The 19,194-nt window shown below is 45.1% G+C and overlaps 1 protein-coding gene across 2 annotated transcripts in view; it reads left to right on the top strand.

The window, feature by feature from the left end:
* Positions 1–19,194, top strand: part of TTC3 (tetratricopeptide repeat domain 3) — a 2,698,168-nt gene that overhangs the window by 1,443,893 nt on the left and 1,235,081 nt on the right. For both annotated transcript variants that reach the window (XM_069636090.1, XM_069636092.1), the window contains exon 27: positions 18,684–19,004. In XM_069636090.1, the coding sequence (XP_069492191.1) occupies positions 18,684–19,004 (321 nt within the window). The remainder of the gene's footprint in view (positions 1–18,683; positions 19,005–19,194) is intronic.

Below are 19,194 nucleotides of genomic sequence, written 5' to 3'. Positions count from 1 at the left end.
TCTTGCCTAGAGCCTTCTTCATGGATCCCTGCTGCAAAGTCCCTTCTGCGGTCTTGTGTTCAGTCTCCAGGACAAGGAATCCACTGACCGGGTATTTGGCTGCAGTCCCTGAAGTTCTCCTGCTGCAATCTCTTCTTCATTGCTGAGGTACTTTGTTGGCTTAGGTATATACTTACCTTAAGCCTGTTGGGATTCCTGTGTAGCTTTGGGGTGTTTTCTGTGATTGGGAGGTCCCTCATCCAGTACATCCAGTCCCACTGCTAGAATCCTGCTGGGGTGTCTTCTGTGAAGCACCTGGACCCTCTTCTAACCCTAGCAGTAAAGTACTCACCTGTTTGCCCAGTTTTCCTAAGGAACTCTGACTTTTGCTACTAAAGAACTTATTTGAACACTGCCTGTTGGTCACTAATCCTAGTGACCCCTCCCCCCTTCTGCCACTAGGAACACTCATGCTCTAAGGGAAAAACTTTGAAGGGATTGGGACTTCTGCCTAGAAAAGAAATCAAGTGTTTTACTTACTTGTAAAGAGTTGGTGGGTAACTGTAATTCTCAGAGTGAACAGTTACAAAAGTTCTTACTGCTCTTGAATGTGTGATGCACTATTCTTAAAAGTATGGTTAACATCTTTCCTTCCTTAGCCACTGTTTTGCCAGTCTAATAGAAAGTAGATGTGAAGGTATTTTACTCTCCTGTGATTAGGTTGTGCCTCTTTACAAAAGTAATGTGTTGGTTTCACCAGATTATTCCTGTTAGGATAACTGTATGAGTGTCCCCCAACTGGGTCTTGCTTACCCTGACTTGCTGCTAACCTGTCCTTAATAAGTCTACATTAGGTTATTGCCTACCTAGAATAACTATTCAGTAAATTGTGACATTGGGTTTTACTTTCCCCTTCATGGTGAAGTTAAAGTAAGTGGGTTTTACTTACCTTGTGTTAGTTGTGTGCCATCCAAAACAAGTTACCCGAGTTATTGCTTACCTCAATCTGGGGTTCCCTGATTTTCAAAGCATCTGTAATTGTACATTACATCCTTAGGTTTTACTCACCTGGCATAACTGTGTGTTATGACAAAAGTAGTTATAGGTTTTTACTGCACCTAGAATAAGTGTTTCACTATTCACCAAAAGTATATTGTCCAGTCGACTGTTTGTGATTTGTTCCAAGAGTCACTGTACAACTGGAAGGGCCCACTGTCCTTGTATTACCAAAAGTAGTCTAAAAAGTAACCATTGGTCTTTTTACTCCCAAAGAATAGGCTTGACCTATACTAAATGTGTATAACAAGGTTTTGACTTCCCTCGAATTACTATTAGGTGTTCCATACAAGGTTTATACTTGGGTCTGTGTACTTTCAAGTATAGTGTTGTGTTTTATATTGTGATTCCATATAATGTGTTAGAACTTACTTAACCCCTAGATTCATCTGGGCCTAACTGTATTTAAATAAATACTTTATTTTTACAATACATAGTGTTTCAGTGTTTCTTTGGATCATTTGTATTACAATTTCACTTGTACTGTATCTACTGCCCTCTCTCCCTCCTAAAATAAGCCTGGCCTCTCTGTCTACGCTACCCCAAACTCAGGTGGTACAGCCTTATACTAAGAGTGGAGTCTTGTACTGCCTCAGTAGACTGGTTTTGCTAGGCCCTTAATTGGACTTCAGAAAAACTGTCCTAACACCCATCACAAGTCGTGCAACCAGGAACCCTATGCTCTCCAGCACACACTTCTGTACTTGTCTCTGTGTACAAACTCACATTGACTTAGTTTCTCTTTATTGGCCTCTTGGCTCTGTATGCAGTTTTACTCTCCTAGTTAGCCCCTTGGCTTTGCCATAACGTGGTATACACTTATTGCCAGTCTTTGGCCTTGCCATACTGTATCTTTTCATAAAGTTCACTTTGTGGTGGTCTTTTTCATACCCCACCTGTCTGTTGCATTCTTTCACACTTGCATAAGTAAGTTGCTTGCAAATGGACACTTTCCCTTTTGGTTTTCATCCGTTATTAGCTTTGCCCATAATGTTTTATTCAGTTCCATATGCAATAAGATTACTTTAGCTCAGTTTCAATGTTTTCGTTCAGTTCCGATATTCAATAAAAGCAAATCAGCTTTGTTTCAAAGTTTCATTCAGTTTAGTATTTAATAAAACCTATACCGCACTTGATTGCCTGTGCCCTGCTCGTTAGGAGCACCCCAGGGTTGGGTGACTTTCCCTGACACTCGCCAGTCCTCTGCATTCCTTGCGACTCGGGTTCTCTCTTAGGCTGTCCCCCACATGCCTCCCTGTTTCTCATTCTGCTGCTCCTTTCGTCTCCCTTTATGCACCTGCAGGTTGCAGGTGTGGATTTTCAGTTGGGCTTGCCTGGCCACAAAAGGACACGCTTGACCTCTAAAGCCCTCTACATGCTTGTTCTCCGTCCCAGTACTAGAGTGGTGAAGTTAGGTGTTAGTGTTCATCACCCCTAGTCGCCTCGTCCCCGTACTGTTAGAGGTAAAAGTTGGGGGGAAAAAAAGGGGAGAGATTTTAAAATAGCCTGGAAAGCCTGGGTAGGGTTAGGTTGATCTTCAATAGGAAAAGTGGTATACCATGTCTCGCCTGTGGGCACCCCACTCCCAATCCCCAAGGAACCACTAACCAGCTGATCTACCCTTGCTTCTCCACCCCGAGGGTCAGGATCCAAGAGCAATGGCCACCTGAGAAGAGGATCCATAGGGAGTAGGAGTGATTATACCTTTGGGTTTCTCACAGGTGTTGGCAGCCTTGCAGCATAAGCCTTTTTAGTCGATGGCTTTAGATGACATCAAGTGGATAATGCTCAAGTCGGTCCTGCTGGTGCCGCTCACCTCAGCACGTTGAGTTAGTGAGCTGTATGACTGTCAGCGTGCAAGCTATTCATTGTTCACACCGATAAAGTGATTCTTTAAACTCATTCCAAATTTCTGCCCAAGGTAGTCTCCGCCTTTCACCCGAATCGGGGGATCTATCTGCCGGTGTTCTTCCCTAATCTGCAGTCTGATGCAGAAAGGTCGCTCCTTTCCTTGGATCTCTGAGGGTGCTTACGTTGCTGGAGTTTGGGACTAGTGGGCGGGCCCAGGTCAGCGCCCCCACGCGATATACTAAATTTAAAGGGGAAGCTCGCTTTGTTCGCTGCCAAAGGTTCCAGTACTGTCCCCATGCCTGGGAACGCCCCACAAGGATGGAGGAAAGGGGATTTAGGACTATGAGTACTGTAGTCACTATGGTGAGTAACCTTTATTTTTGTCATTTTTGCACTTTTGCATTTACTGCAGTTGGCTACTGAAGTTGGCTGGCAAGATAAGATGGTCGTGCCACAACGTTTTTCACTTGTTCCTCAGCCATATTGTTCTTTGGCCTTCCTCCTGGGGTCAGAAAATGCCTTCATGGAAATCCCTTTTACTGGGAACTCTGTAGCTTTCGCAGGCTAAGGAGTGGTTACTGTGTGTGGCCAGAGGAAGAGGCTAGGACTATTTCATCCCAATCCACATCCCTGGTGCCTGAATGTCTGTTGCTGGGCAGATGTTGTTGCCTGGGTCTATCCATGATTGGATTACACTGCCAGTTTATATTGTGCATATATTATATTGCTGGGCTTGTTTCCAGCCTGAATCTGGAATAAAAGGAGAGCGCATGCAGCTATTGGACAGATAATCGTTGGAGCCAGAACCTCTATGAATAAGTACATGCCTGATGGCGACTGGGGGACGAATCTTGCAGCTGACCAGTTAAACTCCAATGCTGTCCCTTTGCAGCCCTGCTCCTCTGTCCTAATCTAAAGAAGGCCTTCATTGGTACTTCGACCCCTGCACCGGTGGGAGCAACCTGTCTCGACCCAAGCTTGCTGAAACTTGAAGTGTCTCTGGACCAGCCGATGCACTGACCAGCTCACTACTGGGCTACCTTGTTGCAGCCATTGCTTTTCCAAGTAGAGCTTTGAAACTTTGCAGATTTTCAACTTGTGCCATTAGCCTTAGCTCTTAGCCTTATCACACGAAGGGAAGCTGGGTGGGACCTGCTCCTGTGTTCCCCACTGGAAGTTATCCTGTTGCTGCCTGACCGTGGTGACCTCGATTGAAACTTGCTGTCTTTGTGTTCTAGAGGGGTCCCGTGGCCATCTATCCTGCAGAAGTCTTCACCTTTTCTCATTAAGGTGTTCTACCAGAAGCTGTCTGTAATCGATTGCTAAGTACTGGGACCGACCACCTAAATCCTGCGATGGAAAGAAACCCCTGTAGTCTAGACATCCTCGCAAAAGTAACCAAGACAGAAGACCAAGCCTGTAACAGATTCTGGAACTTCCGCAAGTGGTCTCCAGAGAACTCTGTTTCGGTGGGGTAAGTCTACATACCTGTTGCTGTCCCCTGCAGTCTTAAATTGTGTCTAAAGGGCCTCAAGTTTGGCCCTAACTCACTTTTACCTAACCTTTAGTGGTGGAACCTGGTTCAAGGATCCCTCTCTAGGCATTTGCTAGTGTGTTGGTATTGAGTTGAGTACTTACCTGAACTTTATTTACATTTTTGACTTATTAATCGTAACCAATTGCACTCCAAATCTCTCTATAAATCTACATGAAAGGTAGCTACTTTGGAACTGATGACCTTCGGGCACACAATGCCCCAATCCATCTTGGTTTTGGACTTTTTAAGTGCTAGAGGAGCTGTTCTGTGAGTTACGTTATGAGTTATGTCCGCTAAACTTCAAAAGCGCAGCATACGCCCAAGTGTATCTTGACACTAAGAAAGGCAGGCTGAAGCCCCATATTACAGAATATCGTTGACCCTTAAAGAGAAGGGTTTTAAGAGAATGGCAAAAAAGTAAATGATTGTCTGTAACACGAAGACTGGAGGAATGGGCATTCCAGAGCTTGGCTGCGGCTACTGAAAAAGCATGGCCTCCAACCCGAGAGTACTTGAAGCGTGGCAACTGAATAAGATGGGCATCGGATGAACGTAAAGAACGAATGAGGGCACAATTTGAACTGCAGATATTCAACATCCATGTTGAAAAAGGCGCGATGTACAACACAGAGCAATTAGGACTTTAATATGTTTGGACACAGGAAGCCAATGGGGGCCGTTAGGAATGGGAGAGATGTGGGCGATTGACCAATTGGCCGGGCTGGGCCAAGTAGAGAGCATTACAAATAGTCAATGATCCTAAAGACAAGCGAGTGAACAGGGGCACACAGATGAGATGGCAGAAAATGAAGAGATTTACGAAAGTACTGTAAACTGGCAATGACTAGATTGGCAGGCTGTACTGATTTGGGCGGCAAAAGAAAGGGAAACAAGATCTTAACACCTAAATCCTTGACAACCAGGACCGGGGTGGAAAACTGTCCAAAGGCAGAAGGCCAGAAAGCTGAAGTCCACAAACAGTCCACTGAAGGGGCAGAAGGGCAACCACCATCACCTCAGTTTTGTCTCCATTCAGCTTGATCCAGTTATTTTATTTATTTTAATGTGCATTTGTTAGGTGCTATACAACAAAACGGTGCTTCCAGGCGCCACAAGGCAAGTGGGGATGGAGTAAATGACAGTGGCAAACAAAAATAAAAATCATGTTCCTACTAGGCCTTGTGGCATTGGAACGTACAAGTGCAAAGAAGAGAAGTGCAGGAATGGAAGGGGTGGTGACCGGTGGCCAGGTTAAGGCAAGTGCAAGGTGAAGCCCAGGAGGGAAGTGCCAGGGGATGTCAAGGCGGGAGGCCACTGGCTAAGTGCTATGGCAAAGGATTCCCAGGGTTTGATGCACAGCCGACAAGAGTGTTCTCGCAAGAGCATTGCTGAATGGGGGGGGGGCGGTGCTGGGGTCTGCTGGGTGGAAGGCCCGTTAACTTATGAGATTCCTGAGAGACCAGTCTCTGTGGCAGTGGGAGGATTAGCAGGGAAGGGAAAGAGGTAGAAAAGAGTTTTGAGAAGTCTCTGGATCTTAAGGAGATCCGGCTCAAGTCTGAGCGGGGTAGATCGTTGTTCCAAAGGGAGGCACCAGCCGAAGAGAGACCTTCCCTCCACTCTCTGCTTGGCGAAGCGTTTGACAAGCAGAGAGTTGGAGTGAGAGGAGCGGATGGCTCTAGTAGGGACATAGTTGGGAGAGAAAGTTGGAGATGGCATGGTCCCAGGCCTCAGAAAGCATAGCCTTGTCCCAGACCCCAGAAAGCCTTGTGGATGATGCAGAGGTACTTGAATTTGATCCTAGAAACCATTGGGAGCTAATGGAAAGGGTTTAGGGCTGGAGAGATACGGTGCCTGGGCTTGAGGCCAAGGATAGGTCTTGCAGCCGTATGGTGAATTAGCTGGAGGGGGCGTAGGGAGGAAAGGGGGGAAGTTGAGGAAGAATATATTGCAGTAGTCTACCCTAGAGAGCACCAGAGCTCTGGAGACATTGAGCTTCTGGGGGAAGGTGAGGAAAGGGAGAATGCCTCTATGGCGATAAAGCTGGAAGTGGTCCTTCTTGGCATGGTCCAAGATGTGAGGGGTGAAGGCGAGAGAGGAGTCAAAGGTTACCCCAAGATTTTTGGTCTCAACGGATGGTGAGGGTAGAGGGCCCAAAGAGGGTAGCCGGAGGGAAACGGTGCAAGAGTTCTATTAAAAAGGATCTCTGTGTGGTTTTGAGACACATATGTTTAGCCACACACCATGCCTGGATAGCGGTCAGACAATCCGGGATGAGCGAAGGGGATGAGGAAGTAGTAGAGGGAAGTTTGAAGGAAAGCTGTCTCTCATCAGCATAACACTGGAAAGAAGGTGAGAAGGAGATTAGATGAGCCAGAGGGGCGAGATAGATATTGAAGTGCCACAGTGATACGATAGAGGCTTGAGGGATGCCGCAGGTGGAGTAAGAGGTGGTGGAGGAGAAAGGGTACAGTTGCAACTGGGAAGGGCGGTTGGTGAGGAAGGAGGTCAGCCAATTCAGTGCCGGTCCATGATACCAAGGGAGTCACAGAGCTGTTTTATGAGCATGGAATGGTTGACTATGTCAAAGGTGAAAGATTGATTGAGGAGAATGAGAACAGCAGGAGAGTTGGAGTCCAGGTTTGCGAGCATGTCTTCACGGGTGTTCAGGAGAGCCGTTTCCATGCCTCTGGATGCCTCTAATCCAGATTGATTGTCGTGGAGGCAACCAACTAGTTCAGTATGAAGGATCAGTTGGGGGGTGGGGGTGACCAACTTCTCCAAGAGTTTGCTCAGGAAGTTGGCGGTGGAAATAGGGCGGTAGTTTGTTGGGCAGGAGGGGTCAGCAGACAGCTCTTTTGGAAGTGGGTGCACAAAGGAGGGCTTGAGGCATAGAGGGAAAGAGCCAGTGGCGAAGGAGTGGTTACAAAAATAGTCAAGAGCCGGAGTGAGGGAGGGGATATTGTCCTTAAAGGTTCTAGAAGAGCAGCGGTGCACCTGTTTGGAAGAACCCTTCATAGAGCGGATACTTTGGAGACATCATCAGGTGCTATCGGCAGGATGGAGGGGAAGGAGGGGTGGGGTGGGAGATGCTAAGGGAGGCGGGGTGGAGAAGTGTAAATAGGGGGGTAGAGAGGGAGGACAAGATGTCCTGAGTTTTTGGTGTGAAATGGGAGGCCAAGGCAGTGCAAAGAGCCTGAGAAGGAATGAGGGAAGTGGAGACTGCAGTTGGATTGGCGAGTTCCTGGCAGATTTTGAAGAGTTCAGCCATGTTGTTGGTGGCTTCAGAGATGCAGACTTGGATATAGGCTATCTTTTTGGAGCGGTTAGAGAAATGATATTGCTTTTGGAGCAGGCGACAGGCCAGTTTGTCAGAGAATGAGCCCAAAGCCTACCACTTCCGTTCAACACCTCTGCACTTAAGGTTTCAGAGAAGCTAGGTCAGAATCATACCAGCTGTTGTGTTTGGAGGCTGGCTTCAGGCGGATCCTCATGACAGGGGCAAGGATATCATGGGTGTTAGAGATGGCCAGGTGAAGGTTAGATAGGACGGAGTCAGGTGAAGAGTCGGAAGACAGGGGGTGAAAGTTGAGGCAAAAGCAGCGGCTGACACTTGCTTCATCGGTCGAATGACGGCGAAGGAGGTGGCAGTGCGGGGGGAGGGCAGCTTGTCCACAGGGCCAATGGTCCCCAGGTGGGAGGAGAGGAGAGTGTTCTGATCAGTAGCGTGGAATGGTGACTGGGTAGACAGAGGGATGTCTCCATGGATGATGGCATCAAGAGTATGACCAGCTAGGTTGGTAGGGCCGGAAAGAAGAATAGTGAGAGAGCGCGAGTCACAGAGGTCACAGAACCATGACGTGGCTTGTTCAGAAGAGTTGAAGTGGATGTTGGAAGTCCCCAATGAGGAGGAATTTGGAAGTAGAGGTTGAGAGGAAGGAGATTAGGTTGGCCCCTTCAGAGAGGAAAAGAGGGATAGTGTAAGGGGGCCTATAGATAATAGTAAGGGTGAGAGGGAGTAGGAGAGGCCCCTGAGTCTGCAGATGAGGCATTCAAACGATGTGTAAGATTGAGTAGGTATGATAGAAGCAGGGACCCACTCGGGGAAGATCAGAGCACACCACCTCTGGGCCGGTTCAGCCTGGGTTTGGAGATGAGTTTGTAGCCATCGGGAAGGAGAGTGTCAAGAGCAGTGACAGATCTGGCATTGAACCATGTCTCTGTAAGGGTGAGTACATCAAGGTCAAATTCTTCAAGAAGGAGACAGGAGAACACTCATTCAGCATCCCACCGCCTGCAAGCAACTCCTAGGCTGATATGCTGTGTCAGGTTGCAACAGATTGAGCCATATGATAATCTGTGCATCATCAGCATAGGAGTAGCAACGGAAGCCTTGGGCTTGGATGAGTTTCACAAGCGGCCAAATGTAGACAGTAAACAAAATGCGGGATAGGGCAGAACCCTGTAGATTTCCAAATGTCACATAGAAGGGAGACAAATGAAACGGGGGGCAAAGAAAGAGACTGAGTATGGTCTGTTATAAAAGATTGGAACCAGGAAAGAACTGTCTGAAAGGCCAGCCCCAGCCAACCGATTGAGCAGGATGGTGTGGTCAATGGTATCAAATGCAGGTAATAGATCAAATAGAATCCGTGCACCCACACTACCTTCATCAGAAAGGGGGGACAAATCATCTAAAACGGAGACGAGAACATTTTCCGTCCCGCAGCCAGGTCGAAACTGACTGGAGTGAGTCAAAGAAACAAGCTTCCTCCAAAAACATACTAGTCAAAGGGGTTATGCAGGACTGCAGGAGTTTCATTAGCAATGGGAAAAAAGATATAGGGCGAAAAATTTGCTGGTATAGTAGGGTCCAAGGGTGTTTTTATTTTTTTAAAGGTGAATTACTAAAGCATGTTTCAGTGCAGGATGGATAATACCAAATAGACAGGAGTGAATAACCTGTGCTTCTATAAGGGCATGGATAGGCATAATGGGCTTCTGGATACTTAGTGGAATAGCATCAGTATCCGAGGACGGTTTCATCTTACTAGTAGCAGGGATGACATCAGCTGATGAAAAAGAAGGAAAATTAGACCATAGGAATAGACATAGGACGGGCACTTGTGGTACCCAAAATAGATTGACCAGACTTTGATCCAGAAAGTGACATTTTCTGATGGTTATCAATGATTTTTTGGATGAAATAATTAGTCAATGGATCAGATAGTGTCTTAGAAGGGGAAATTGCATCGTTAGAGGGTGACTCGGGACAGTGAGCGTGCAAAATTGAGGAGCCGATTAATGGCTGTCTCAAAAGAATTAGAGTAATAAACACATTTAGCTTTGTGAATGGCTCTGTGATAGAGCTGTGGCCTGATGTAACATAATTTTGTCAGCTGGACAGTACGACGCTCTCCATTTCCATTCGGCTTGTCTGCTTTTCAGCCACAGGGACCTACTGTCTTCATTGAACCACAGTTCGGAAGGACAGCCACGAGACTTGGAGCGCTTCAACAGAGCCAATAAGTCAGCGGTCGAAGAGAAAGCTTTTATACAAGCTGAAAGATGAAGTACTTGCGAGGAATTGCAATATTCATTGATGTGAGTAACAATAACACAGGTGTCCATGTTGTGTTGCTTAAGGGTGGTACTAGTGCACGTTTTTGCTCAACCGGATACGGGCCCTATGGTGAAAGGAACAGTAAAATGATCTGTTTAGTTAACAGCAAAGACTGGAAAGATGGCTGTTCAGTGGATGAGATGAAAAAATAAGGTCCAGAATATTACCTAGTTGATGTGACTGGTTCAGACACATGCTGTGAGACCCAGAACATTCATAGCATTGATAAAATGTGAGGCTGATGGGTGAATAGGATCATTTGATTTAAGATAAAAAATCCCCTATCACTAATAGGTTGGCATACTGTACTTGTAAACTAACAATTGGTTGAGGAAAGTCTCCAGAAGGACCAGATCTGATCAGGGAGGACAGTAAATAATCAGCATGTGGAAGATAAAAGATGCAGAAATTGCTATATGTACTAGAAGCACTTAGATTCTAGTATTGTCTAGTAAAGAAAGAGGCAGGATGGTAGCAATAAATTAGCATTTGTAAATTAGCGCAATGCCACCTCCAGGATGGGCCGATATACGGTCTTGACGGAGATTGTTATTGTCAATTGGAAGGGCATGAACAACAGAAGTGCCAGATGATTCTGATAGCCAAGTTTCAGTAGTACATACAAAATCAGGCTCATAGTCCTGGAGATCGAAGCATGCACCACTAGTGCGCACATTAACCAGTAAGCAATTCAGCTAGATGAGTATGGCTTACAAGTGAAGGGCAATGCAAGGCCAGCAGGAAGCTGAGTACTTGCTTGGGCCTATAAAAGGTGTGAGGAGCCAGGAATAAGACACAGAGGAGACATGTTTGTGACTATAAACTTTTATTTAAATGAAAAAGGGGTTGTAAAATGCCTCAATATCCCCAATCTAGTAGGAAGGTCCCTACCTCTACCAAAAGCTAAGGGGTCTGTCAATGTCAAGATGTCCAAATAAAAGTAAGTCCTGTGTCGGTTATCCTATTCTGGCCCTCACACTTTAAAATAATTCTAAGGTGTAAAGGATAATGTTTCTTGTCTTCTTAAAGTGTTCAAAATGTTCCAAGTTCAACACAGGAGTTCAAAAATTCACAAAAAAAGGGGTTTCTTTGCAGATAAAGTTCATGGTTCTAGGAAGAACTTCCTTCTGTACTTTCTTAGCCTAAAACAACCAGTCCCAAAAACACCATGTTTCCAAGAGGATTTCTCTCTCCCTTTGGAGCATTCACATTGTTTGAGGAAGTGGTTCCCTTCCTCAAGGTTTCTCTTTACTTCCAGTCCCAAAGGTATCTTTCTTCCAAAAGACCTTTCCTTTCTTTTAAGCACTTCGTTCACATTTTGCAATCTTATTATCTTTGTTTAACTTCCTCTACTACTTTACAGTTCATTTGCATTTTCTTCTTATCAACGGTTTACACAATGTTTGACACACACTCTTGTACCTGGTGTGCACTCCTGTCTGGACTTTATATATGAAACACTTAGCTTGTCTTAACCTGGTATACGCTCCTGCTAGGTTTTTTTTACACAAATACCTCCTTTTCCAGGTAGGACTTCATTGATCCGCTTACAGTTTAATAAATACTCTCACTGAATGAATGGCTTCCCATGTGCTTTGTGTCTGCATTTTCATGAGGCAGTATGATGTATTATACCATCCGGCTTCCAACTTGGGTATATTTAGCGTTCCTCATTAGTCATGAGGTTCCCCTCGCTTTCATTACTTTCTTTTCGATTTGTTTCCAAGTAACAGCAGCCCGGTAACCCTTTTTACTTTCCCTGGGCTTACCAGTTGCCTTTGGTGCTATTTCGCCTTCGTCTGCGTCACTCTATTGGCTCAGTGTGCACCCAGTTAAGTTCAGCCTTGCTACTGTTCCTGTTTCTTTGGTGTGTGGTTCTTGTAGCGTTTCCCTTCCTTTCGGTAAATCGCTGGCACCTCCTTCTCTTCTCTCTGGAGTAGTGCCGGCCTCTCTACTGCCTGTGGCCGCACGTTTTCCTTCCGCATGATTTTCAGTCCTGCATCTGCAGCTTTCTCTGTTCCTTCTCCTCTCTACCCTCCTTCCCGTCACCACTGTCAGCTTCGTTATGTATCTGTATTGTTGTATACCCCTGTAAAACGGTCTGTTGCTTCTCAGAGCTGGATTCGGCTTGTATTTAAACTTTGCAACCCAATTATCTCCTTCCCAACAACTAGACTGTTGTTTGATACTCAGTCGTACAAATCATCATTACTCCTCTGTTCTTCCTTGTTACATTGGCCATGGTCCATCGTTTGATTGACATTGAGGGAGTAACTGCTGAACTTCATTAGGAGTAATCTATTACTCCTGGTCTCTTCCTCGTGTCAGTGGCTGTGGATTTTCCTCTTGAATGATATTGAGGAAGTGAACACTGAGCTACATTGGGAGTAATCTGTACTGCTCCTGATCCCTTCCTCGTGTCAATAGTTTGTATGTGGTCCCTATTGGGATCTTCGGGGGGTTGGGGGGGGGGGCTAAAATGGATCTACTAAAATGTTGAGGAGGGATATGACAATATTCCATTAAAGTCTGGGGAATTGAGGGGACATCCCTGAAAGGGAAGGTGGGTGGGGCGGTGGTATGTAGTCTCCTCCAATCATTTCGCCGAGGTGTACTTCCCTCCGAGGTGGTCCTTCCTCACATAGCCGCCCTGTTAGCAATGCACCAAGATTAAATACTTACTGACTGCTGATGCCGAAGCTCCGATGATGGTTAATGACTCCCAAAGAATCTCAGGACCTCGGTTTAAAATCTGAGAACACTGAAACCTGGAGGGAAAACACTCAAAGGGATTTGTCCCTAGTGAAAAAACCCTTTAAACAAAATGTTTTCCGAAGGTAGATGGAGCAAAGTTGAGCTGTGGGAGATGATTGGGAAAATTGGGTATCCAACAGAGCACAAATCCAGTGAAGTGGACAAATGAAGCCAAAAAGAGTGAAAAGAAGCAGGAGCTGGATTACAGTGGGGAATGGGGAGAAATTAGGCCGGAACGAAGAGGAGACAGGACGGGACCACAGAGAAAGGCAGGAGGGCGACTGTGGCAAAGTAGTAAAGGAGGCAGTAGGGAGAGGGGAGACAGCAGCAACAAACCAAAGTAGTCCATGAGGGCGGCGCAGACGGCAAAATAGTAACGTTAAGAAAAACTAGCGTGAATTCTTGCAATGCGAAACGATGCAGGGAACGTAGCACTTACCTGCATATATAGTCCAGACTGTTGGTGTGTATAGAACCTGGAAACTGATGCAGATGGGCATCAATTTGAAAACTACAGGGACTGTCGTAATGAAAGGACATTTTTGGGTGCCACCTTGGAAGAGTTACATCGGCTTCCTTTCCACCCTTGCCACTTGGACCAAGGTCTTGTTACTTTCCTAACACGCCGTCAGGGTCAGGGTCTGAACACGCCCCCTGGGTCAGGGTCCGGATCAGGTAGCAGCTGCCGTCCGTTGGCCACATATGTGGAAGGTGCATCAGGGAAAGTAGTAAGGACATTGCTAGATTCATCACAAAGGGTTCTTTGCATTTCTATGCATCTGAATACTTACCTGTGTTTCATTGCTCATTAAATGAAATGCTATTCTGTTTCTTCTATTGATGAATGTATATATCCTGTTTTAGTGGGGTTTTGTGTTACAATATTTGACTAAAGGATGCATCACCTTAGTGTGTAATGCAAAGGCCTAATAATTGTTTTTTTTTTATTCTTGCCTGTCTTAACTGGAATTACTGCTATTGCGCTGTATGGACTCATTGGAGCCCTAGACCACTCACACCCTTCCTGAAACTAAGCCTTGCTGCTCTGCTGCCTGGCCTTGATTTGGTTTTGCTGACCTCCTTCTCTTTCCTGTTCACCATAATATGGTGGCCTTCCAAATCCCTTCTCCAGGGCTGATATTGGAAATCCATCTTAACACCTGTTAGGAACAAGCCTTTGGCAACTGGGATGACAGTTTTCCTCACGCACCGCTTCCATGATGTTCTGAGTTGGTGGTCAATGCTCACTTCACCCAGGAAGCACCTTTTCACCAGGCAGTCCATCAGATCACAGTCCCGACCGATACATCTTAGGAGGGTTGGGAGCCCACTGGCAGCTGCCATGCAGAAGGCCTTTGGTCATGGGATGAGAAATTGTTACACATCAATGTCCCGGAAACTAAGAGCAGTTTTCTGGGCACTGAAGTTCGCTGCTGTCTCCAGGAGAATGTTTTTTGGGTGTTCACTGACAACACAGCAAGTGTTTTACATACGAAACTAGGGCGGCACTCCATCTCCCATGCTCTCAGCGGAATCACAATCTCTCTGTAAATGGAGCCTGGCGCACAGGATGTTTCTGTCCACCTTCCATCCTACGTGCATACACAATTTGGTGGCCGAATGTCTCAGCAGAGAACTCCCTTACTGCCACGAGTGGGTATCCTCCACAATCAAGTTTTTCACATCGTCCATATGTGGGGTGTTCTGGAGTCAATTTCTTCACCACCAAAGAAAAGGCAAAATGCTGTGCATTTGCCTGCAGATTCCCCAAACTGGAAGCCTGGAAGACACCTTCACGTTTCCATGGACTAACAAGCTTTTTTATGCCTTTCTGCCGTTTCCACTCATCCCGAGAGTCCTCCATGCTTTCGGAAAAACATCCATGCAAACTGATTTTTAGTGCCTGGCCGAATCACTTTTGGTTTTCTGAGCTACTCGGTCTCCCATTGGCACCTCCCTTCCAATTGCCTCCAGTCTTCAATCTTCTCTTCAGGGACAAAGGAGCGGTCCTACACCACGATCCAGACTCGCTTTATATTACGCTCTGAGTCTTGAATTCTGAGAATTCAGACAGGTCCCCATGCATCAGGACTGTAGCCTTTCTTGAAAAAGATCATGCGCCTTCTACAGTCTGTTGCTATAATAGCAAGCGGAATCATTTCACGACTTGGTGTACCACCAATAATGTTGATCACTTCAGCTTCCAGGCTCAAGATATTCTGCCTTACTTATTGTCATTGGCCCGCACATTGCTCTGTTAAAGTCCATCTTGCTGGATTTCAATATTCACTTGCACCTTTATTATGATCTCGGATAGTTTGGGCTATTAGGTATTGGTTGCAACACCAATAAGCCAAAACTATTGCATTAGAGTACAGATAGGGAGGAGTGGCATATGAGGAGGGTCACACAGCCTGTAGATGTTTTGGTTATTTGCCCATAGCCATGATGATCCCTATGGCCATTCCCACCCAGTTCCTGCGCCTCTGTGCCCAAAACACCACCTCAAAGGAATGCTTTCCGCTGCTTTATTCAAGCCTTACCATCAAACTGTGCACTCGAAGTGCCTGCCAATGTTTTTTCAAAGCAGTCTTCTCTAAGTTAATGACTTAATTGGAGTTTTACACCTGCTATGTGTGTAATAAAAAGTCAAACGGGTCTGCCTTCGCCCAATTGGTTTATAAGCACCTGCATGTCCTTCACTGAAGTCCTGTTAAAACAAGCATTGGCAAAGCCAACATTTTTGGCTTGTGTAGAAGTATGCCAAGCACGGCTATTAGGTGCCCAAGTAGTCACTCATTTTGCACCTGCTACTATCAATGGCCAGTTAATAGTACTAAAGCTGTGCCTGGCATATCCCTTTCCCATGCCTACACAAAAACCCCAACTGTTGGCATTGGCAATGCTAGTTAAGGAATTCCGCAAGGGACTTTCTCCCCTTCCCTCTTCATGGGACTCTTCTGTTCCTTCCTGCCTGTGTGGACACAGTCTCCTGCTTGGGTGTTAGAGGTTGTTCTTCGGAAGATAGCAAGGCCTCCCTTTGAGCCCTTGCACAAAGCGAGCATCACATTTCTATCGTGGAAGACTGCCTTCCTGTGCGCCATCACCTCTGCCAGAACAGTGTGTGAGATTCATGCTTTATCCTGCAAGCCACCTTATCTTGTGTTCCACAAGTCCAAGATCATCCTTCATGATGAAGTTTCCATTGTCAATCTATCTCAATGAGCCGTTGGTCCTGCCTGTCTTCTTTGGCTCACCTTCTACTCTGGTGGATTGCTCACTACATTCTTTGGATGTTATGTGGGTTTTGAAGTATGATTTTGCCCATACCAGTTCTGTAAATCTGTTTTTTATGGCATTTGGTCCCATGACTGTGGGCATGGAGCTTTCGAAGTCCTCCCTCTCCCGATGGTTGGCTGCTTCCTGGTCGGCCTAGGGCGCACGACACAAGACCGGTTCTTTTACCACTGCCTTCCTCTACGATGTCTCACTGTTGGTCATCTTCAGGGAGGTCTGTTCAGACCTTGATTTTACTGCCTTCAACATACACCCCGGAGGAGACAAGGGCAGGACAAGCAGTACTTCGTCATCTGTTTGCGTAAGGTGGGCTTTCCTGAAGGTGAGACTATTTCCTCCACCCATTTTACTTTGTCTATATACTGCTGTTTAATCTATGGAAACAGCATGCAAGACTATGAAAGATCCAGTGCTAGAGGCGGAGTAAGTTACTTACCAGTAACTCCTGTTTTCCAGCATTGCTCTCTTCAATAGATTCAAATGTGACTCTCCTGCCAGCCCTGAATTTGGCTCTTCCTGGCTTTTTCATATGTGCTATGCAAATCTGAAGATGGCCTCCAGGGGTGGAGCTCAGAAAAACACTGCCAATTGGCTAATGGAAGATGATTCAAAACGACTTTAATAGAATATTAAAGGGATGCAGTTTCAAATGTAAATATAAATTGCCTTAATGTTACTGAGGATTCCCATCCTGATGAGAAATAAAAAATACCAATGCTAGAGAACAGGAGTTACAGGTAAGTAACGTATTCTGTCTGGCTGGTAAGGATGTGCATGAGGTTGCATGGGCACACTCCACCAGGGGACTGGCTGCCAACTCGACTCTACAAAGTGGAGTCCCTGTTCTGGACATGTCAGGCAGCTTTGTGGGCTTCTTTGCAAACGTTGCAAAGTATTACTGCTTGTATTCTCTGTCTGGACAGGTGCTAGTTTTGGCAGAGCTGTCCTTCAGGGTTTTCTGGTTTAGGTAGTTTCCTTGCTATCTTCCCTCCTCCACGTCTATGTACTACTTTGGGGAGTCTGTCAAAGATGAGGAATCAGTTGGCGGAATGAATCCATTAGAAGAAAAAAATACTTCTCTGTAATGTTCTTACTGATGAATGTTCCTTTCATGGATTCCTCATCACCCTCCCTACATGCCTCTCGTCAGATGGCTAGTACAACTTTTTTCTGCGATTCCTCAGCATCCGATTGTTATTGAAAGAGGGTGGAACTAAGATCACGGGGCATGGGTCTCTATATACCTCTCATCCGGTCTGGTGCATCGCGCAAAGCTGCTCTGCACCCCCTGACTGCGTAAAAGTTTCAGAACTGCGCTGGAAGGTAGTTATAAAAAATTTGAAATCCGTACGAGTATCGTCCATCAATAGAAAATTAAAGTGAGGTAAGTAATTTGCTCTTTCGAAGTAATAGCCCTTAAATTAACCACCTTTTTATTGATCAGCTCTAGGGCTACATTTATGGCTCATTGGGCCAAGTTATAACCTCTTTGGGTAACAACTATAACCAACTGGCTTACCTGCAACACCTTAGCATTCTAGACCTTTTTGCTATGTCAGCAACGGGATGGGGACAATCTATACTTTTGGTGGTAGGCGGTGGGTCTTTTCTCTTAACAAACTCATGGGGCACATCCATATAACTTCATACCCCTACTTGAAGGGCAACTGGGGCAATGACCTATCACAAGTGGAGCAGGGGGTTCAGGCTTATTACTTTCCTATGATTCTTCACTGTACTTTTCTCCTATTCTTGATCTCTTTTCGGTTATAGAATTACAAACTTGGAATACTTTTTGTGGGTATTTTAAACCAGACACACAGAAAAGTGCTTAATTGCAGTGGTGGCGATGCTCTACTACTCCATTTTAAGATTGTGCTTGATGTTATTCTTAATGTCCACACGTGACCCTGTAATGAATCGGAGGAAGTGTGCCAAAGTTGGGATTGTTTTGACAATATAACATTATTATGACTTGGCTGTGTCATTTATTTAAAATGCTGCACAGGGAAAGCAATGCCAACTTTCTTATCCCATCTTCAGGACCACCCCCTTTGGGGAGCGCAGTAATTTGCTTACTCCACCATGTTGGGTTTATATGTCAAGAGAGTAAGACTATCAACTCATTTGATGACCCTGTACTGTAAGCTACTATCTTGCCATCACCCCTCTGCCCCCCCCCCAACCCACAATCCATGTTTTTGCTATATGCTGAGATTAAAACCATACATGTCATTTGGTACTGTGTTGCTATTTAACCAGTCGTTAAATCTAAATAAAAATATAATTACAAAAATGCTTAACCTGACCTGTTTATTGCGGGATTTGATGCATTCTCAGTAATGAAACAATGCTTTGTTATATTGTATGTTTTCTATAAACTAAAAAGTAAAAATCAAATGGTTATTAATGAACTTAATGGCGAGAACCACTTTGTACAGTCGCATTACTTATTTTATTGCTATAGTTTTGTATTTTCCATCTGAATGATTTTTCAAAAATTACATATTTTGAGGCATGATAATGAACGTATTTGTTATATATACATTTTAGCATTTAACTTTCTCAATCTGGCATGTCTTTCAACAGATACTTCAGTTAATATATGCCTTGCTGACCCAATGCTGCAGCACATTGTGGAAAAAGCAGAACTCATTAAAATGGGTGTATACGACACCTCCCTACTTATCAGTAATTTATACCTGTGGTGTGTATTAAGCAAGGAGGAGCACACCACTTATTCTGCAAGCAATACCAGCTCTTCCCGAGATGAAGTTATGACACTACTTATTAATCATATTACCAAAAAAGGGGATAAGGTTAAGACAAGAATCTTCCTTCATGTGTTAAATGAGCTTCATGAAGTTGACAGCAAACTACACTCCTGGCTTAACGAAATCAACAATATAGGTATGTCATTGGTTGCAATGCTGAAAGTATCAGAAATCAATGTTACTATTGCTAGGAATGGCACTTTTTAAAAATGTTTTTCTTTTCTCCAAACTCTGTTCATAGCACTAGGTCATAATTTGTAACTTAGGTATTTTTCTCCTTCCATGACATGGCTCAGAAAATATCTTAGATTTTACCTTTAAATCAT

Source organism: Ambystoma mexicanum, chromosome 7p, assembly GCF_040938575.1.
Source record: "Ambystoma mexicanum isolate Mex_15411 chromosome 7p, UKY_AmexF1_1, whole genome shotgun sequence".
Lineage (NCBI taxonomy): Eukaryota > Metazoa > Chordata > Amphibia > Caudata > Ambystomatidae > Ambystoma > Ambystoma mexicanum.
The sequence above is the reverse complement of the archived record's forward strand: the minus strand, read 5'-3'. Positions and strand labels throughout refer to the sequence as shown.